Source organism: Atractosteus spatula, chromosome 3 (assembly GCF_055471065.1).
Source record: "Atractosteus spatula isolate fAtrSpa1 chromosome 3, fAtrSpa1.hap1, whole genome shotgun sequence".
Taxonomy (NCBI): domain Eukaryota; kingdom Metazoa; phylum Chordata; class Actinopteri; order Semionotiformes; family Lepisosteidae; genus Atractosteus; species Atractosteus spatula.
In genome coordinates, this window is record NC_142708.1 from 42706422 (window position 1) to 42728299 (window position 21878).

The 21878-nt window shown below is 37.2% G+C and overlaps 1 protein-coding gene across 1 annotated transcript in view; it reads left to right on the plus strand.

The window, feature by feature from the left end:
• The window catches only part of brd10 (bromodomain containing 10), a 30792-nt gene that overhangs the window by 2108 nt on the left and 6806 nt on the right, over positions 1-21878 (plus strand). The window contains exons 2-7 of the mRNA XM_088911980.1: positions 3645-3845; positions 6646-8240; positions 9549-9628; positions 10001-10090; positions 15331-15446; positions 18266-18456. Of these exons, the coding sequence (XP_088768106.1) occupies positions 3645-3845; positions 6646-8240; positions 9549-9628; positions 10001-10090; positions 15331-15446; positions 18266-18456 (2273 nt within the window). The remainder of the gene's footprint in view (positions 1-3644; positions 3846-6645; positions 8241-9548; positions 9629-10000; positions 10091-15330; positions 15447-18265; positions 18457-21878) is intronic.

Consider the following 21878-nt stretch of genomic DNA (forward strand, 5'->3'; position numbering starts at 1 on the left):
TAATCATGAGGAAAACATGTTTTCCAAATAGTTGCTTATTGACCATTTAAGAGATCCTATAACACCTGTAGGTCTGGCTCTCCAGGACCAGGGTTGCAGACCCCTGATCTAAAGTACAGTATTATTATAACAGGACAGTTGGTTGTGCCTAGCACTATGTAATATGTATGTAATTTAATGTGTTTGGATGATTAGGCCATGCACTACTGTTTGTACAGTGATGTTTCAAATAGGAGTAAAACTTTGTTGACTTTTTACTGTGCTGTAGTAGAGAGCCACTAAACGGATTTTGCAGTGCATGTTTGCTTTCACCTTAGCCTCTTTCATGTTGCACCCAACCTTTAAATTTTCATTTATGCAAGGTATTCAATAGGTTGTCTAGAGAAATGGACCCCCGTTTTAATCCTGAGGGACCAGTGTGTCTGTAAAGTTTCAGTCCAGCTGGGCTCTTAACCTCTCCAGTCCAATTAAGCAAAATAATCTGAGCAGTTTAACAGCACTCCCAGCTCTTCAGGTGCTGGTGCTTTAAATAGACCTGGAAAGCCTACTGAAACCCTAGGCCCCCAGGACTAGGATTGGGAACCCTTGATTCGGAGTGCAGCTGAATACCTTTGCAAAGGTGATGGCAGGCAGGAAAAGGAGAAAGGGTGAGCATAAAAGTACATCAATCTGGTTGTTAGTAGGTTGACTTTAGGTGGTTGGTCCCTAATACAAATTGTAAAGGTAATGAGAGAAAGGAGTTCCAACGTTAAGTTTAAAACTGAGAACGTTCTTAGCAAGAAGTTTATATCAGTTTTGTTGAATATATCATAAAAAACAGTGTAATGGACAATAAATGTAAAATAAATTGACACATAACTCATACTACAGAGTAGTGCTTCACATATTAGTAATTTTCACCTCGATAAAATCTAGTGATGTGATGACCCCAAAATATGTATGGATGCTTCAAAAATTATATTTAACAATTTTCTAGTTTGAAAGCAGGAACAATGCTTCTATGTGATTTTGTCTGGGGAGAGAGTATAAATTTACCTTTAGCACATCTCGTATAACACATCTAACCCATCCTTTCTTCTGTGAATTGCTGAGGCATGCAGGAGTACCTCATAAGAAATACTTTGCATTTTTGTCATCTGTAGTTTTTGAGATGGGGACCTGCTCATGAGGTCCATACAGTTTCCTTACTCTGAGCTTTCAGCACCTTGTGTTAACTATCACCAGACTGAGAGCTCCAGCTCTGTACTGTCTCAGGGTTAGTCTCTGTTTTGGGACCTTTTCCCTGACTAGTGATTGTGCCAGGGAAGAGCTCTGCTGTGTCTGTGTCCCTCTTATTTTACCTCAATATAGAAGTTGACTGTATTTGTCTAAGACTTACAAATGGAATTTAAAACTCTGTTCTGAAACATTGGCCTTACTTTTGCAACAGGTGCAATATACTGTATACATAATTCCTGTAAGTTTGTCTATTCAAATAAGTGGTTTGTGAAAACTGCACAATGAAGTCAAGAGGTTTTGGTGGCCATTGTTCAATCATGTTCCCCTGGACAGTGACAGTAGTCACTAGAGGACACTACATCATCAGGTAGCTGGCAGTTCTGTACACTGGAAAATCACAGCGTCTTTTTGGTGGACAATGGTGCTATTAATACTTTCTGTGTTTCCCAGGGTCCTGTTTGTATACAGACAAAATTCCACACTGTACAACTTTCATATATTGCTGCTGTGTACAGTACGGTTGTTGTTAGTAGGTTGACTTTAGGTGGTTGGCCCTTAATACAAAGAATATATATATAAATATATTATGGGCTACTTATTAAAGAAGCAGAACTGCATATTTAAGTTTAAGTCACTCACTTAATTTTTGATGATGACTCACAATCATTTTTGATGATGGGCTGGCCATTTTCATTGCATTTCTTTGCATTTTTAAATTATCTTTTTAACATTGATGAATCCTGTGAATATTACAAACTGCGAAACAACAGAAAGTAAAACATCAGAATCTCCTAACAGTCATTGGAATGCGGTATATTGTTTTCAGTTTCAGTTTGTTTCCGTTTATATGAATCAGATTGGACGTGTTGTGCTTCTTTCAAAACATTGCTTCTTGCAACATTTGTCACATGCAGACTTTTTTCTTTGTTGTGTTGTTTTCAGAACTGATGCATTGATATTTGCTTCCCATTATGTTGTTAAGTTTCTGATGAATTGTTTACTGTTTCAGAAAGTGTTACTCTGTTGTTTCAAGTAACTTTTCACAGTTTTGTTTGTTTTAGTATTTTTAAAAAATGCAAAGCATTTTTTTAAATATTAATGTACTCATTTACATTAGTTCTGTAAACACACCCTCATTGTGTCACAAAACTATGAGGTGAGCAGAAGAGCAGCAGACACAAGCAGAGAAAGGGGTTTGGGGAAAGAATATTTTGTGCCCCTTTTTTAACCCCTTGCAGCCTGTGCAGTGTGTACTTTGAGGTTGCCAACACCGGCCATCTGCTTGTTCTTAAAATGGATATATATTGGCATAAGAATATGCAACTCTGTACCCGCAATTTTTACATCAAGACTAATGTTTCATTTTATAATACTGGATTTTTAGCACAGTTTTACGTGGTATAGACTTATGTTTTTTCTTATTAGTACTGGCACAGAATCTAGCCTATATTCTTTTTATATTTTCTGTTTTTCAAATTTATTGAATAAATCAATACTATTATTTTTCTGCATTAATTTATGCAGAGAATGAGCTCTCTGAATATGAAGTTTTTACATCTGTTATTATTGGATCCATTACCTTTAAAGTTCAGAAAGAGCTAGACAGTGTGAATGGCTGCTTGTTTGTAACCTTATGGTATTTCTTTGTCTCACCTTATGGGGGAAAAATAGAAATGTAATGGTAAACCTGTCCAACAATTGATTATATTCTTTTTGGCGACAGAGTTTAGGCTTGTACTGACCTTTTAACAGCATTAGAAAAAACATTCCATGTGTCAGAAAATAAGACAGGTGGTCTCACGAATACAACAACAAAGAGAATGCAAGTTCTCTGAAGACCACCTACTGGATAGTATCCTTTTTTTGTCCAAAGAAAAGCTTTACTTTTAGTTATTGAATTTGTCCTTTTGTAATGAATTTAGATCACTTGCTGTTTGTTTTATTTTTTAACATGATGACCCCTACACTCTCAATCATATAGCAGGCTTAGCTCTTAAACAACATGTTGTCCCACACTTTCATCTCTTGCACTCACACAATAGAATCTTTAGAACATCATGCCTACAATAAACCAAGCCAGTCTTTTTGGAAGATTCAAACTCCTTTTAAAACAACTTTTAAGCTATTTACAATTTATGCCTATCAATTCCTAAAAATCACAAATACTATTCATCTAGGCAAAGACCTTAAAAATAAAGCAAGATTGCCTATGGTGAGATGGTCAAAACCGGGTTGATTTCAAACAGAATGGCCCATCGCTTTCTTCAATACATCCTGTATTCCTCATCTATTTCCTAAAACTACAAAAAGTATTACAAGCAAACATGCCAGGGCTTTTGGACAGGAAATGTGAATGTTCCCTCTTATTAAGTTAAGTAGATTATTAACAGAGCTTAAACACTTGTGATCCCTTGTTGGTTTTCCAGGACTCTTCGAGAGAAGACCTCTCTTGCAATGACGTCAAAAGGGCGGTATGGGCTGGATGAGGAGAAGGGACTGGTGAGCAGCTCCAGCCGGAGGCGCTCTGTTCCCAGGAGCCTAGGAGCCTTGACAACAGGAGCCAGCGAGTCCCTCATGGTTCAGGCCCTCAGGCTGGAGGAGCAGCAGAGAGCGAAGGAGGAGAGAAGGTAGGGGTCTGTCTCTAGAGGCCTGGGAGTCACTCACACATCATTGCTAGACAGAGCTAAAGAGCCCTGGTGGAATCCTGTAGCCAATTCCAGTTAAAATCTGGAATTCCAGCTTTTCCCTTAATTGTACCTTGAGTTTAGTGTTGCACAAAGCAGCTGAACATATTGACAGCAGTACCCATGATTTATGAAGTTAGATAGTTAAAAATAATATGACAACATCACATTGTTGTATTGTTGCATACATTGTGTAATTATCAATTATCAAGTATTTTATGAAATGATTCACTAATATTTTCACATAAATATGTTGTTATAAGATAGTTAATTATTGTGTACTTATGAGATACAATGATCATTTGAGTGCATGAACAACCTGTTACATTGTGCAATGATACCAACTAGAAGCTACAGATAACTCAGATGTAGCTTTTGGGTTTAGTGTTCTTGACAATGTCCAAAACCGTAGAATTTGGTCATAATGAAATATTGTGATATTTAGCTTATTTGAACAGAATTGTCATAAGCATGAGAACACTAAAATGTATAATTAAACAAGAACGGCTGTATTGTGCACTCGATTCCACTACTTAAAACTGAAAGTCAACTAATAATAATGAAGGTATTGCATGACGATTGTGCTATTACATGATTAACACAAAGTACATAATTTACTGTCTCATAATAACAAGATATATTATTTATCTGGTAAATGACCTAATTTTTATGTACATATGAGGTAATCATCTCATAAATGCATGCTAATTATTACGTAATTATGATATACAACTGAAATATTCTTTCTTGATGGCCGCAATGCACGTCTATAGCTAAGAGCCTGCTACTGGATTCAGCTTCCAGTTTCAAGTTATCTCATCAGTACGAGGGTCTTACAGCACACATAAGTTAAAACTCTTCTGAATGTCACACAATCCAGTCATTCAAGCATTGTATATTATGGATGCTTAAAAATATTAACATTTCAAACAATAGTTAAAATTAAATTGTTTTGTTCAATATATTTACAATACTATTTATATTTCACTAATTAGCATGAAATACTTTTTACAATATACCAATTCATGTTTTAAAATTAAGATTCTGTACTTTATGCCAGGTATATTTAGAGAATTGCTGAATAGGAATTTTATGTGATATAAAAATAATTTAAACAATAGAATTAATTATGTCTATGAAGTACTGGTAAAGTTTAATTTCCACAAGAGAGTAGGTGAATTCTAGATCACTAGAAGAGAAGATACAAACAGTATTTTATATATGCAGTATTATAGATATCATCAAGAAAAAACAGCTAATCAACAGGGATCTTATCTTTTTTTTTCCTAGCATTGAATTTTATTTAAAGGACATATCATAGATACATTTATTATACTGGTTAAGATCGTGAACAGGGCTTCTACTGTCACTGGCTGATAGCATCTGTAGTCACTGCTGGAAGCAGTACAAGATGTAATGTACACCTGTGATGTATGCTTTGGACCAGGTTGCAAATGGTGTCTTCTGGGATTCACTTATTATTCACTTACAGTATGCCTGGACAAGGCTGTTCACTGGTCTCTGAGCTCTTGTTGCCAAACGTCATCCCAGCTCATCTCACAAATGTTCAATGTTTCCTGTCTACAAAACCACAGTTTCAGGACCCACTTAGTATTATGCATTATTTTGAATGTTCTTATATCAGGATGATGCCCAGGAAAGACAACAGTTGAGGACCCAGGACTCAGATCAGTGTAACACTAGAAGTTAAGTTGCCATAAATCCCCATCATACCTGGACAATGACTGGTCTGTTGCTCACACCAGTTAGTGTTACAGTTCTGCATATCTACTCCTCTCTTACTGATGTCCATAAGGGTGGTCTACACAAAATCTTGATTCACCACAAAAGAGAACTCTTCTCCACTGATGGGGAATCCACCTGAGCTGCTGCTCTACCATACCAGTGGCACAGAGACATTGGTCTCTCAACAAGCATAAAATCACAACTCACTTAGAATTTCTCTTAAAGCAACTGATTACATTCATGGCAAACAGTGTATTCATAGAAATATTCTCAGTTTTACTTTGTATGTTTTTACCCCTTTTTATTAAAATTCATAGAAACATTACTGCCTTTTCAGGCAGCATTTATCATTACGCTGGCTGCTTTCTCAACTGACAAACAGTTTTGTTTGTCTATAATCATATAATAAATTTAATTGCAGTGGTCTTTTGCAACTTAAATGGTAATACCTTGTTTATTCTATATTGCTGAACCCATTTTGTGTTAGTGTACAGTAGATATGCTTTGTGTTAGGTCTTCCGCATAAATGAATTTCACACAGATATTTTCTGAAACAAGCTGGAGATACATTAGAAAGTTTTTTTCACAATTTAAAAGTTAATTTCCTTTGTAATGTGTAAGGGGGTTACTACAACATTTATCATGCTGGTGATTACTTTTTTTGCTTTGTGTACTGTAGCTACTATGATGTAACTGAAGCTCAGGGTTCAGCTGAAATTAAGAAAAATCATGTCGGACATTTTTATTTTTAATTATTTGTTTTCTAAAAATGATCCATTTGATTTATCTAGATCTCACCCTTTACATCAAACAAAAGCTGAAATTTCAGTAAGGGTGGGTAGATTTTTTATCTTCACTGTATTTGTTGCAGTGCTGCAGATATCCAAACTTTTGTGTATGTTTTTCAATTAAATTGTGATAATCTATTATAATGGCTAAATTTGCTTGTAAGTTTTTTGTGTTTTTTTGTTCTGACAGTTTTCTCTTTGTGCCTCAGGCAACGCGAACAGGAGCGGAAAGAGGCAGAGGAGGCAACCACCAAGGAGCTAGAGGACTGGGAGCGCAGCCTGCTTGCCCAGGCTCACCCGCAGTCCATGGAGACCCTGTGGGAGCTGCCAGCCATTGGCCACTTTCTATGCCTGGCACAGCAGGCCCTCAACCTCCCAGAGATTGTCTTTTTTGAGCTGGAGCGCTGTCTTCTCATACCTCGATGCAGTTCCTTTCTGGCCAAGGTCATGACCTCTCTCCTCAGCCAACCTCAGAGAAGGGCCACCCTGCACCGGCGCCCAGCCCTGACCTATCGTAGCTGGGAAGCTGCCCTCCGGCAGAAAGTAAAAGGGTGGTATCGGCTCATGGGGCAGGCTGAGGACGTGTCGGCTTGTGCCGAGCAGCTGGGGCTGTGCCCACAGTTCTTCCGGGTTCTGGGCGAAAGCACTCCTCTGGAAGAGAGGCCCTTCCACCTGCTTCCTTTCTACCAGCGAGTGTGGCTGCTCAAGGGCCTGTGTGACTGGGTGTATGAGACTCAGAAAGAGGTGCAGGATGCCGTGCTGGGTCAGCCGATCCACGAATGCCGGGAGTCCATCTTGGGATACGATGGACGTGAGAACGCTTACATCCACTTCCCACACTTCTGTGGGGCCGACCTGCGCATCTACTGCCAGAGCCCCAGTGCCTCACCAGAGTTTCCCCCACCAGCCATCTGCGTGAGGAGGCCAGACCAAGAAGAGGCTGCTGCCAAAAGCAGAGAGGCAAGGCTTACCGCTAATTGGTGCACCGTTGCGAAGGAGAACTGCAGAGAGCAAAGGACTGATGATGGTGCTGAAAATGTGAAAGAAGACAATGATGAAACTGGGTCTGCGTGTATCCGGGCACCTCTCGTAAAAGAGATTTCATTGACTGGAGGGTGTCCTAACTGGGACAATATCAGGGTAAAATCTGAATCTAGTGATGACAGTCAATCTGATAAAACAAACAATATTTACAACCGCCTGTCATGTAAGGAGGAATCTGAGGAGGATTCTAAGATAATGAAGATGGTGCATATGAAAGTTGAACACAATCTTGAGATTAAAGAGGAAATGGCATTTTCTGAATGTGTCCCAACGAATTACAGCAATACACAGTCTTCATCAGGTGGAGATCAGAAGAACTGTGAGGTCAATTTAACAAGCCCAGAGACACTGGGGAGTCCTGAGGAGTTCACAGGCTTACAGCCACCTCTGAGCCCTGGTGAGGTCCACGCTGTAAATAACAAAGTACCTCTGCTGGCCCAAGACTCTTGTGCCTCCTGTGGCTCTCGTATTAATCCTCACTGTCACCAAGACAAGCACCACAGTTGCCCAGCGTCCCCAGAACGCAAGGGGGTATCCCCCAAGCACTCTGCCCAGGAGGGCCTGGTTGAGGGGAAGGGTGCCCGAATGCGTACCAAGAAAAAAAAGAAGAAGAAAAAGAAACTGAAGGAGCTGGGGTTGAAAGATGGACAGAATAAGTTGGGAGGGGTGCGACACAACTTATCCAAGACTTCAAGGCCTGATCATCAGAAGGCAATCGCCACTGTTAAGAAAAAGGACAAACGAAAGAAGCGCAAGTCAGGTGAGATGGCATTTTTTTTTACATCTTTGTACTCTTAGTGTTTTGATGTCTAAAGGCTAAGCATTTAACTATAAAACTTGTGAAAGTATTTTTTGGCAATTCATATTTTTATTGTTTTTTAGTATTGTAAGAAAACAACCTGGAATGTGTTTACATCCTCATGCAGATATTTTCATGCAAGACACTATATTAATATTTTATTGAAGAAGTTCAGGTGGGTAGCTGCGTCAGCATGCGTAGGCTGCAAAGGAACAAGTAAAGGTTTATTCTATGCTGAAAGGAAAAGAAAAGAGATGCAACTTTTTCAGCTGTGGCGCCTTCTTCAGGCGTGTATCTCTTTTCCTTTCAGCATGGAATAAACCTTTACCTGTTCCTTTAATATTTTATTAATATACACAAAATAACATAAAAAGATTGATGCAGTCACCTCCCGCTCTTACTGCAGTTACTGCAGAGCTGGATTTTCATGTTACTTCAACTTTGTAGTGCTAGTCGTGTAACTGTTTAAAGACTTGTTTTAACATAGTAACAGACTGATTATTATGTACTTCAACAATGTTAAAGGGATAACAAATCACAGTCTGTTTCTGATTTGTGTTGAATTTCAGAGCTTGGAGGTTTTAAATTTCCAATTTTGTGCACATTTAACCCCTTTTGAGATGGCTACATACAAAGCCATGTTTAGAGAATAATTATTTAATCCTTTAATTTTATTTTACATAAATTGTTCTTAATTTCCATATACAGTATGAGTCTGGATAGTGAACACAAACACCAATAATCACTTAAAAATGATTGGCATTTGAAGCAAAAATAACACAAAAGGCCAATATTTACTTGTGATTCCTGCTGCAGGAGATATTTTATGGAGTTTCTCTGCTCCATCTGTCAGCCTTCTCCCTCCTCACATGCACCTGGCTTACTGTTGTAAAGATAGACCTGATCAACTGAAATAACCCTACACACAACAAGTTATCTCTGATACGTATGGTTTGCCGTAAGAGTGATATTGATGGTTCTATTTATTCGTAGAAAAAAAATGCAGATTTAGTGCATTTACCTGGACTGAATATTTGGCATTTGAGGTTAATATGCCTCTTATTGGACAAAACTGTAAAATGAAAGTGGTTAAAATAGTAGTAAATAATATTAAAAATAAACTTTATACAAAATGTGTAATTTGTAAACATAATTGTTTTACATTGTTAACATTTGGTATCATGCAAACTAATGCTCATTATTTTGGCCATCTGAAGGTGAAGTTACATTAGCATGTTGTTCGTGTCCAATATTCTTGTATTTCAATAGGAAAAAAGTCTGACTCCAGAAAGACTACTGCAAAGAAGAGAAAAACTGGTCCCAAGCTCCCAGCTGAACCCACATTTCAGGTAAGCATTCTTAATCCAACACAAGCAGTAGCATTGGAATATGTCAAATCTGTCAAACATCAGCATGGTCTGATTATGCCATGAATCAACAAGTGGCATTGGGCAGTGCATCATCTGTGTTATGTGGTTCTGTGCTGACAAGGAGCATGTCAGAGAGTGCTATGTTAAAGTCACAGGTCAAATGTTTGGAGATTTATAGGCCTGGGGGTGGAAATCTGAACATTAAAATACTGTATTTATTGTTTTAAATAAGACATAACCAGATTGGCCAGCAAAGGATTGCTCACAAAGTGACAGAGACGGGACAGTGACAGCGGATTTGATCAGAATTCTGTTCACATGTCAAAAAATCCTGTTTTTCTTTTTTTAAAGCTGGTATGTACAAATCTCGATGAACTCAGGGAGCTGATCAAGAAAACTGAGGAAGAACTGAAGGAACTAGAAAATGCTCGAAAGAAATCTGTAAGTATGAAAGGCAATGTTCTGCTTTTGTTCTTTTTTCAGATATTGTATACTGTATATGTAAGCCAGCCTTCTGGTAGTTATGTATCGACACTGGAAGCTAGGAGCATACATTTCTGCTTATTTTCTTTGCTGTGGCTCCCTCTTGTGGACTCATACGATAGGGTCCTGATCAAGACAGGTATGTAAACACTGTACAGTATGTACACCTCACCCTAGGAGTCTCCTTAAACCAGATATCTTAGTCCATTATGTGTGCTTGATATAGTTTGTGTATTAGTTATATTTGAATACCCTATAATAGAGCTATAACAAATGATGGTAATTTCTTTGTACTGACTTGATTGTGAGTTATTTCTTTCTGGATGACACATTCATATTGTTATTTTATGATTCTTTACTTCATAGAAAATTGTACAGATAATTATAAAGTTCCACCAGCACTGCATATATTGGAAAATAATTTTTTTGAGGATATAAATTATGCAAATTTGCATAGACAAAAGCACAGTCTATTATAACACAAATATATGCAAAGATGGAGTGTTAAGGAATTCACTTCTGGTATGTGATCCCTTTTTTATTCAGAGCTTGACATCTTGTTTTTTTCAATGAATGACAATGAACAAAGGTTTTGAGGTGGGGAGTAGGACAATAGTAAGTCAATCAGGAACTGATCGGAAGCCAGTGCAAGGACTTTAGGATAGACGTAATGTGATCACTGGCTCTAGACTTGGTCAGTATTCTGGCTGCTGAATTCTGGACTTGCTGAAGTTCAAATGGATTTAGATACCACAGCAAGTGTGGAGTTACAGAAATCGATTCTAGAGAAAATAAAAATGTTAACCAGCTTTTCAGAAACAGCGATGACATAAAACATAGTCTGGTGATATTTTTTAGCTGGAAGAATGATGTTTTTACAATATTTTGCACATGTGGGTCAAACGTCAAGCCTGGATCAAATATCACCCCAAAGTTCTTCAATTTTAGATTGAAATTCAAGTACGGTGCAATCCGCAGATAGGGTTACTGTGTTGGCTTTACAAAGTTGATGGGAGCTGCTGAGAAGCATGACTTCAGTCTTGTCATAGTTTAAATGAAGGAAATTTTGAGTCATCCAGGTTTATGTCAGAGATGCAATTAGACAGTGCAGAGACAGCCATTTGAGTGTGAGGGTTAGCATGGATTTGATTATCATTAGCGTAGAAATAATAAATGGAGCATGTGAATTTAATAGCTGACCAAGTGGAAACCTGTAAATGCTGAATAGTAGGAGGGCCAATATTGAGCCTTGAAAAACACCAGCCTTAAGAAGTCCAATTTCAAAATTAAGGTAAGACTTAAACATTTAAGAGCAATGTCGAAAAATCCAAACGCAGTCTCAAAGCAAGAAAGTAAGATGTCATGGTTGATGGTTTCAAAAGCAGCACTGAGATCTAGGAGAATAAGGATAGCTAGAGAACCTGAATTAGAAGGCATAAGAAGATTGTTAGTGACTTTAACCAGGGCAGTTTCTGTGCCGTGTAGTTGTCTGAAACCAAATTGGAGTGGTTCTAAAAGACTTTGCAAGGTTATTTAACTGAATTGTAACAGCATATTCCCAAATTTTTGCATGAGGATAATTTGGATATAGGGAGAAAATTGTTTAGGTCATCCAGAGCCATATTTGTGTTTTTGGCACAGAGCTAATGGCAGCTGTTCTAAAGGCTGTTGGTACCATACCAATGCCCAGTAAGAGACATTCCCCAGGGAATGACATAGTGGTTTAGAATCCACTGAACCTTGGATTTTTATGCAGTCATGTTTGACTGCCATATAGCAATACAGTTTGTATTGACCACTTGCAGGTTTACTGTAGATGTTATATACTCTTTCACTTTCCAATGCTTTTTTGAATAAATTGCTGTTGATTACTGCTAAGTCTGGCTTAAACTCCTACAGTATGTAAAGAATGCCTTTTCTAGTTTTTGTCCCCCCTCATTTTATTTATGTTTCCCAGTGTGTTTTGTTCCCTCTTCTTAGCAGAGGTATTCAAGCAGCTATTCTGCTGTTGAGATGTCAATGATTCATTTGAAATTACTATTCGTGAAGAAACATAAACATCTGTATGTGCAGTAACGTCTCCTGGATTGTCCTATTGCTCAGAGAATGTACTCTGAGGAGTTTCACTTCTGGATAGGTTGATTTTTTTTGTCTTAACCACTTTCATTGTCAGGTAGTACCAGTTTCACAATTTCTCCTGCAGGGTCTTGCCTATGGCTCAGGGTGAAACATGAAGGTGGGGTACAATCTGTGGGTACATGTAGCCCTCTTTAGCTAACACCTTGATTTATTTCTTGTGCTTATCACAAGTTTTAAACTCATGAAACATTCATTCTATTTCCTCCTAAAAACCTTGTTTCAACTTTAGAGGACAATTAATAGCCTTCAGTTATATTGACATGGGATACTGTTTAATAAATCGTACAGGTTAGCATGTGTGTTTGGGCAATCCCTCAACCAATTCATTTTTAAAAGGAAGGAGGAAGGGTGACTCCAAAGCCACTCTTTCTGTGGGAAGGCAGTGAGGTAGGATGTTCTTTTGTTGGGATAGATAGGGATGAAACTCCAGAGCCTAAAAGTACCAGCACCATGGTCAGACCACCCAAGCCACCCATTCCTTCACTGAGCAGTAAACACTAAAAATATGGTTTAAGTTCAGAGAAGGTGAATTAACTCTTAATTTTGCTTGCATAACGTTGTTCTGTTTACATTATGTATGGTGTATAGTAAATTCGGACAGCTAATGCTCTTCCCAGTGCCTGAGCCTGCAGAGGTCAGTAGCCTCTATGCCAGTATTAATCTTACACTTCAAGAGCAGTAATTTTGAACATTCTGCACATTTCACTATTGCCTACTTTTGAATTGTCTGTATAGTGTAAAACCTAAAAAATATAGTGATGAAATAATTAGTGTTGTAACGCTATGCATGTCTCAGGAATACAGTCGTGGCCAAAAATATTGGCACCCTTGCACCTTTTGCAAATAACTCACAATTTTCACTAAAAATAAGTTGAAATTGACCGCAGTATTTGGTCTCCACAATTCTTTATTTCACTGTTAATATTGCAGAACCTTTGTTTTTGATTCAGATCTTAATATATCCTTTAAATCGGAAAATAAAAAGAGATGGCTTTGACAAAATTATTGACACCCCAGACTCAATATTTGGTAGCACAGCCTTTGGTCAAAATAACTGCAATCAAGCACTTCCTATAGCCATCGTACAGAGCACCTCTGTACTGGCAGTTTGGCCCACTCTTCTTGTGCAAACTTCTCCAGTTCCCCCAGATTTGAAGGGTACCTTCTCCCAACTGCTGTTTTCAGATCTCTCCACAGGTTTTCAATGGGATTTAGATCTGGACTCATTGCTGGCCACTTCAGAACAGTCCAGCGTTTTGTCTTGAACCACTCCTGGGTGCTTTTTGAAGTGTGTTTGGGGTCATTGTCGTGCTGGAAGATCCATGACCTTCGATGGAGACCCAGCTTTCTGACACTGGGTATGACATTGCTCTCCAAAATGCCTTGATATTCTCCTGATTTCATGATGCCATACACACGTTCAAGGCACCCAGTGCCAGTGGCAGCAAAGCAACCCCAAAACATCACTGAACCTCCTCCATGTTTCACTGTAGGGAAGATGTTCTTTTCATTGAAGGCTTCATTTTGTTTTCTGTAAACGTATATGGAGATGGTGTGCTTTACCAAAAAGCTCTAATTTGGTCTCATCTGTCTACAGGACATTCTCCCAGAAGGATTTTGGCATGTTCAGGTGTGTTTTGGCAAATTGCAGTCAGGCTTTCTTGTGTCTCTCTCAGCAGTGGGGTCCTCCTGGGTCTCCTACCATATAACCCCCTTTCATTGAGTTGGCGACGGATGGTGTGAGTTGAAACTGTCGTGCCTTGTGTCTGAAGGTCAGCTTGAATCTGTATGGCAGTTGATCTAGGTGCTTTCTCCACCATTCGAACAATCCTTCCCTGCAATCTTTGATCAAGTTTTCTCTTGCGGCCACGTCCAGGGAGGTTGGCTACAGTGCCATAGGCCTTAAACGTCTTCAGAACATGACTTACAGTGGAAACAGCAACATCAAGGTCTCTGGAGATGGACTTGTAGCCTTGAGATTGTCCATGCTTGGCTACAGTCTTGTATATGACCTTCTCAGACAATTCTTTGGTTTTCTTTCTTTTGTCCATGCTCACTGTGGTACACACAGTGACACAAAACAGGAGAATGAGTCCTTTTCCCTATTCAAACTGGTTGAATGAGTGATTTATATATTGCAGGCAGCTGCATCTCACCTCAGGTGAGTTCAATTCCAAAGTAAAGAAGAATCACCTGATTGAAGTCTAATTATTTCTAACTACTTGTAGAAGGTGCCAGTAATGTTGTCCGGGCCATTTTAGGATTTCCTGTGGAATAAGCTAAGATTTAGTAAATGATGCAGCTTTTTTTGTTTTGTTCCACTGGAAACCAAAGAAATACATATGTGGATACAAAAACATTTTTTTAATTTCAACAGTTTTCTGGAAGAAATGTTGCATTATTTGAAAAATGTGCACGGCTGCCAATATTTTTGGCCAAGACTGAATTTCAAGTTGGATTTTCTTTTAACATGTATATTTAATTAACCAGGCTTCAAGCAGTCATCAAAGAAGTGTAAAATTAAAACTTCTTTTAGCCTGTGCTTTCACATAGGCCATCTTTTATGACACAATACTATTGTAACACAGAGGGAATATATAGAAAATTTATCATCAGGCAAGTTTCTCCAAGTGCTCAAATGCTTTATTTTTCCCTCTTGGTTTGAGTAATGGATACTCCACTGTTTTTCTGTCAGCTACATTAGCCCATAAAACATTGACACATTCTCCTCAGTGTTTTTTTTTTGTAGCTCCACAGATGCACTAAAGCATTATAAATTGCAGTTGACAGTCTGTAAATTAAAAGCATTTAATCTGAAATGCAAATTCCTGCAGTACTAATTGCCATTAAGAGCCAGTTAGTTACTCTACAGCAACAACTCAGGTTCAAGAACCTCAACGGTTTTACTTCTGAGCTCAGAATTCTTATGTTTTTAGTGTAGAATCTCAGGCCTGCAGTTTCTGTATTGTATTGATACATCTGAAATGGAGTAATGGAAAACGAACTTGAAAATTCTTGTTGCTTGTCACCCTGATGAGTGCACGTGATGTTTATTGTAGGGGAAATGGTACTTCAGGAGACAAGCTGTGAAGGAATTACATGGCACTCTGATGAGGCTACTTAATGAATTGACACCCTGGGAGCCCAAGCTGGTAAAAGCCTTCCACAGAAACAGGTAATGTCATGGGCCATTCTTTGATGCAGCAGAAGGAGAAATGTTGAATGTATACATTGCATTAGATTGGAAGATTGATTATGCCAATACATACGTAGTTTAGATCTTTTTTGTAAAAATAATTTGCGGATATATGCATGGCCTTATAAATACCTAAAAGATTCCAGTGTGAGGTCCAGAACAATAAAAACCACAAAAGCAATATTAAGTTATTAATTTGGTCAGAACCCCAAAATGATATATTTGCTTGTAAATTAGCAATGCTGCAATGCAATGATACTGCATTGGTTTTGGACAGAAAACGAAAAATACTTTTGTTCAAAATGCTTCCCTATCTCCCCCCGGAGTCTATTTAAGATGATGGCATGTCAGGGAAAGAGGGTGGTTTCTCTTTGGCTGGGTGTGCTGCACATTATTAAGGTTAATATGTAAGTGCAGTATCATGGTTGTTGTGATATTTATTTTTAAATAATTTTACAAAATACCTAAATTAACCACAAAATGGTGATAAAATTTAGTAACTGATGGCTGAATCTTTTCGTTATTTTGCATTTTTACTATCCATAAGTACACACACACCACCTAACCACATAATGAAAGACTCCTGCTTGTGACGATTGCCCACATATGCAACTACTTTATTTTTTGTAAAAAATAGTTAACTAGTAGAAAAACATGTAGTAGAATAAAATGTTCAGCATTTCTTGGTTAAATTTCTAACCTTTAAACAGTTTGAAAACAGACTCAAAATATCATCACAGTTTGCAGTTTTAATTAAAACATTAAAGAAGTCTAGAAACTGTTGTGTGAAAAGTTTTTTCCACTTTTGAATAGTGTTTAAGCTATACTGTGCCAAAGATTATGTATTTGACTTCCAATTTATTTATATTAATTTAACATCACTTCTTTAGGTCCCACAATAAATATATATTAAATACATAGCATATATTTCAATAACAGAATCTTAAAATATATATAAATGTTAATATAGATTAACTTAACAAGAAATTCTTTGACACGCTAGTGTTTACGTCATTCTTACATTTAAACGCTAAGTGCTTTAGCGTGCAAGTAGAAGAAGAGAAACAAGGCAAAATTGGAAGGGAAATAAATACATTTAATCTCTGGAGCCTTCTGCTGTTTGAGGGTATTCTGGTGAAACATACCTAGGATTACAGAACTGGGGATTTGAAGAAGGTAATATAATTATTGTGTATTTTGCTTTATAAGTTATGTTGAAGTATCACCTGGCAGATTTTAAGAGATTTTCCAAATGCATATGTAAACTGCTCTTTACCAACTGTGGATGTTGATTGACACCTGTCTCTGATTAATTACCAATCTGTCTATTTAGTCAGCACCTGTACCTTTTTGCACATCAAGACTTACAGGGTCTAATAACTGAGTAGGAGTCTTTTAAGGACAATCTGGTGGTTTTGCCATACCTGTAGGTCACACTGCTGCCTTAAGCTCAGTTTCTACTCCCGTTGAAAAAAATGGAGGATCGTGGGACTTGCTTTGTATTATTTTTATTATTTTGTAGCTTATTTTTTCTTTTCCTTTTGTAATGAGCCCTTTATCTTGCTCTTTTTTCTGTAATATGATGTGAAAAGATGCTGAAGGGATAAATGAACATTTTATTTATTTTTTTCTGCATTTGGTCAGCATTTGATGTGCTGTTTTTGAGGTCTTTTCTAATATGCTTTAAACAGATTGCAACATCTGAGGGAAAACACTGAAAATGGATACAGCGGAGTAATGGAAAACAGCTGGAAAACATGTTATGGAGGTTTTTAGACAGGAACACATTCAAGATTAAAATAAATTGTTTTAGAGTCACATTTCAGATTGCTGCAAAATTCTATGAGTAAGAGTAAAGAGAAGGAATAATAGTCACAACATATTCCTGCAGATTTCCCTTATTCCCCCAAATACCTGAGGAATACCTGCCAAAATGTTTTCTTTTTTGACGTTTTAACATGGAGTGAACCTCTGCTTGTTCCAGTATATAAAGTTCTGTACATGCATACATTTTAACTAAATTTAAACTGACCCAGCAATAAATTGCCTGTACAATCAGAATAACATTTGTGATTGTTCACAAATCACTGTAGTAAAAGTAATAATATTAATCATACAATGAAACCAAAACCAGATCTACAGATCTACAGCTATGCAGGCCCCTGCACATTTAGAAAAGTCTTTAGACTTACAAAATATTCATGAGGAAAAACAAGATGTAAATTATTTTGCATTTTATTATTTGGAAACCTGAGAAAGAAAACGTAATCCATGTTTTTTTTGTCTTTACAGATTATTTTTTAAAAATAAATAAATCAACTGGGCACAAATGTCCCACTTATAATGACAATCTGTGTAGTACCCATTTGTGCAGCAGGACATTCTGCTGGGTAGTCTGAGCGAAGCTCCTTACTTAGGATTCAGAGATCCAACCGCTGCTCCACCCTGCTGCCTTAGAAACTAATCTTTCCGGGGTGACCTACTTTATTTGGAACAAATAAATTATTATTTTTGTTTAATATTATATTAATTGATTAATATAAGTGCTTAATAATAATAATAAGATAATAATAAGTTGCTTAGTGGTCTAAAGTCCACAACCCCTCTACCTCCACCTCCCAAAATAAAATATTACTTATCTGTTTCCTTGTTTTTCCATCCTATGAGACTTATGACCTTTTGTGTATTTTGGACATCTGTGAATGTAAAGTAAATGTGAAAACATTATAAATATCTAAAACATGATTTTGCAATAATAATTTTGGCTCATAAGGGTCTCCTCAATTTGATTGTTACAGAGCACGGCTGAAAAAGGATTTTGATGATTTTAAAAAGCATCCTGAGTATGACAATTTTGTCAGAGAAGTGTGGACAGGAGAGGAGGGCGAAGGAGATGTGGGCAAAGAGTGCACATCTGCAGAGGGCATCACACAAACCGATGGTGCAGAAAACCAGGACCAGGTTCTGAAGAGAGAACCTGTGACAGCAGGTGGGTAACATTGTAAAAATAATTGAAGACTTGCAAAGCTTTGGTGTAATTTGTGGCAACCTTTTAAAACTGTTTTGAACTTAATGTAGTAGTACAGTGCAATCCAGAAAATTTTCACACACCCCCGTAAAGTTCCATTTTTTGTTGTTATCTTAGCTTACAATCATGACTCTTACGAAGTGGGTTTTTTACTTAGATATACAAAAATAAACTCCATACCGATAAAGCTAATAAAGCTAGTAGAAAACAAATTAGATTTTTAAAGAAAGCGACTCACAGTTGCACATGTATTCAACCCCTTTGCTATGGCAACCTCAAATGAATTCAGGAATTCATAATAGCTTAAAGGGTCACACTAGTAGTGTAATGTTCTCTGTGTGGCTGTAACGTCATGCTGAACACATCTGTCTCAGCATCATGTTACTGTATATGCTTCTTGTCCACAGGAAATAGGAAAGCTTGTCAGGACTGAGAAAGAAATGTATGTGCAATGTGTAGGCAATTCCTAGAGCAAAAAGTCTTGGGTAACTCCAGAGTCTAAAGCAGAGTTGAAAATTCACATTTAAGCAGGACAATGACCTGAAACACAAAGGTCAAAAGCCACATTTAAGTAGTCTGACAAGAAGAGTAAATGTCCTGAATGAAGAGTAAATTAGCCGAGTCAAAGTCCTGATTTGAATCCAGTGGAAAACTTACGGTGAAGCTTTATGATTGTAGACCATTAACTATCCCCAACGTATTTATCAGAACTCGAGGAATTTTTAAGAAAGAATGGCTAAAATGATACCACCTTACTGTGCAAAGCTAGTAGACATCTATTCAGAGATATTGACTTCAGTAATTGCTGCCAAAGGTGCTTCCACCACATATTGACCTAAGAGACTAAATATTTAAGCAATCCATAAATTTCATTTTGTGTAAAATTTCTTCTTTGCAGCTTTTAATGTCCTTCAACATCCTTCACATATAACAGTGTTCAGTTTGATCATTAACATTTAAAATTTAATTTTAATTAAGAATATTTACTTGTAATTAATCTAAATGTGATATTTTAGGCTTGAATAATTTTGCAGGCCAACGTAAATCGTTAATGATGAAAATTATTTATTTAGGAGAACAGAACTGTTCTGAATGATTTAATGTTGTATGGATTGTTTTTCGACAAGTCTTTAAAAACATGGGTACATGTTTATTATGAAAGTAATATTTATTTCCAACTTTCAGTTTCTGATGGCTGTATTTACGCTTTTGTAGTACTGAGAGTAATTAAGTGTTTCTTAAGTCTTCAGATTTCTGCTAACTGTTACAGTGCCTTGCAAAGGTATTCAGACCCTTTAAAAGTTTTCAGATGTTGCATTACACATGATACTTACACATCTTTTTCCAAACAGTGTTTTTATTGCAAAGTCAAACTCAATTTTTTAACACAAAATTAGTTATTTCTTAGATGATATCTTAAGACCCCACACATGAATATTTGGTAGAGCCACCTTTTGCTACAATAACAGTCTTTTGGCTAGGTATCTACCAGCTTTGCACACTGGTTAGGAGTGATGTTCACCCATTCCTCTTGGCAGATTTGCTCCAGCTCGTTCAAAGTTCTCGGACAATGCTTGCGGACTGCAGTTTTCAAATTATGCCACAAATTCTGGATAGGATTAAGGCCACTCAAGAGCATTTACCATTTTATTTCTAAGACACTACAATGTTGCTTTGGCCCTATGCTTGGGATCATTGTCCTGCTGGAAGGTGAATACTTTCCCATGGTACAGTTTTTTAGCAGACTGAAACAAGTTCCCGTGCAGTATTTGACTGTACTTTGCTCCAAAAATGTTCTCTTCAATTCTAACAAGATTCCCAGTCCCAGGTGATGGGCAGTATCCCCTAGCATGATGCTGCTGCCACCATACTTCACTGTATGGATAGTGTTTCTTGGGGCATAGGCAGCGTTTGTTTTTTTTATTTGTACATAGCGCTTTGAATTTTGGCCAAAAAGCTTTCTTAGTCTTATTTTACTCATTTGACAAAACCTTTTCCCAAATCTTGATCGCTCTTGTGCAGTCTGGCATACTCCAGACAGGCTTTGAGATGGTTCTTTTTGAGTAACAGCTTCTTGCAACCCTCCCGTACAGGTCAGTGTTGTGCAGAGCTCTTAATGTTGTTGACTGATGCATCTTTACTCCCCACTAAGCCACTGGACTCTGTACTGTAGATCTTTCAAAGAGATCATTGGTGTTTCAGTGGCTTCCTTCACAAGACTCCTTCTTGTTTGGATGTTGAGTTTTGAAGAACAGCCTTTTCTAGGTAGTGTCTGGGTGGTGTGATGCAGCTTCCACTTCTTGATTATTGAGCCTACAGTACTTGCTGTGATATTAGGGATATTTAATATTTGTGTACCCTTTTCCTAATCTATACATTTCTATTACTATCTGTAACTTCCTTACAATGTTCTTTAGTCTTCAGACCAACTATCCATAAACAGACAGTAAAACAGGGTTTTTTAATAAGGATTAATTGTATTGTCATGCATGGGAATTTTAAATAATTTGGTTATAATATAATATGGTTTAATATAATTAGATTATATATTTATACTGTACATACTAGCAAGGGAGGCATTAATCATGATATGATTTACCTACTGAGGTGTGATGAACATAAATCAAAATAGCTTTAATGGAAATGCAAAAAAAGATTAATTGTATTTCCTGTATATACAGTGCATAAGTATTGGATGTATTATTAATAGAATCAAAGTCTTCAGATCCCCAAAAAATGCAGAGGTTATTTTTATAATAGAATTATCTTAAAAATATTTGGGCAGGAAAACAGCTCAAAATCTGCCGTGCATTTGAATTTTTTAATATGGCATGCACACTTTAAGTTGAATCCTGAAGTGAGGTTCCAACTCTTAAGGGATTATTTTACAAAGATATATTAAGAGTTGCGACAGAATGCCCTGTCCCCTGCTGACTTTCACATCAGTACTTACATTAACCTTATTTCATTTCAGTCTTATTTAGTCTTTTTCTACTTTGGAAACTGGTTTTATTAATTATTATTCATTAATATTAATTTAGTGTTTTATTATTAACCATTGATACTTATTGATTATGCAGGACTATTTAAGATTTGTATCCTATGGCATTGAACATCTACATCTACTGTAGGCTCAGGTCTGGCTGGGAGCTTAGATTTAGTTTGTTTTCTTGGATTTAGATTCTCACCATATTGAATGGACAGATGTAGTCAACAGTGTAGCTAGGACATGTATTTCCTACAAGAGTTACCAGATGTTTTTACAAATTATTTTACCCAATTGGTTACAGTATCTGACCATGCCTTCATCAATTTTACTGTTTAATGAGATGTATAAAAGTGAAATAAATTTGTGGTGATACTGCAGTAAACTGTGTAACTTG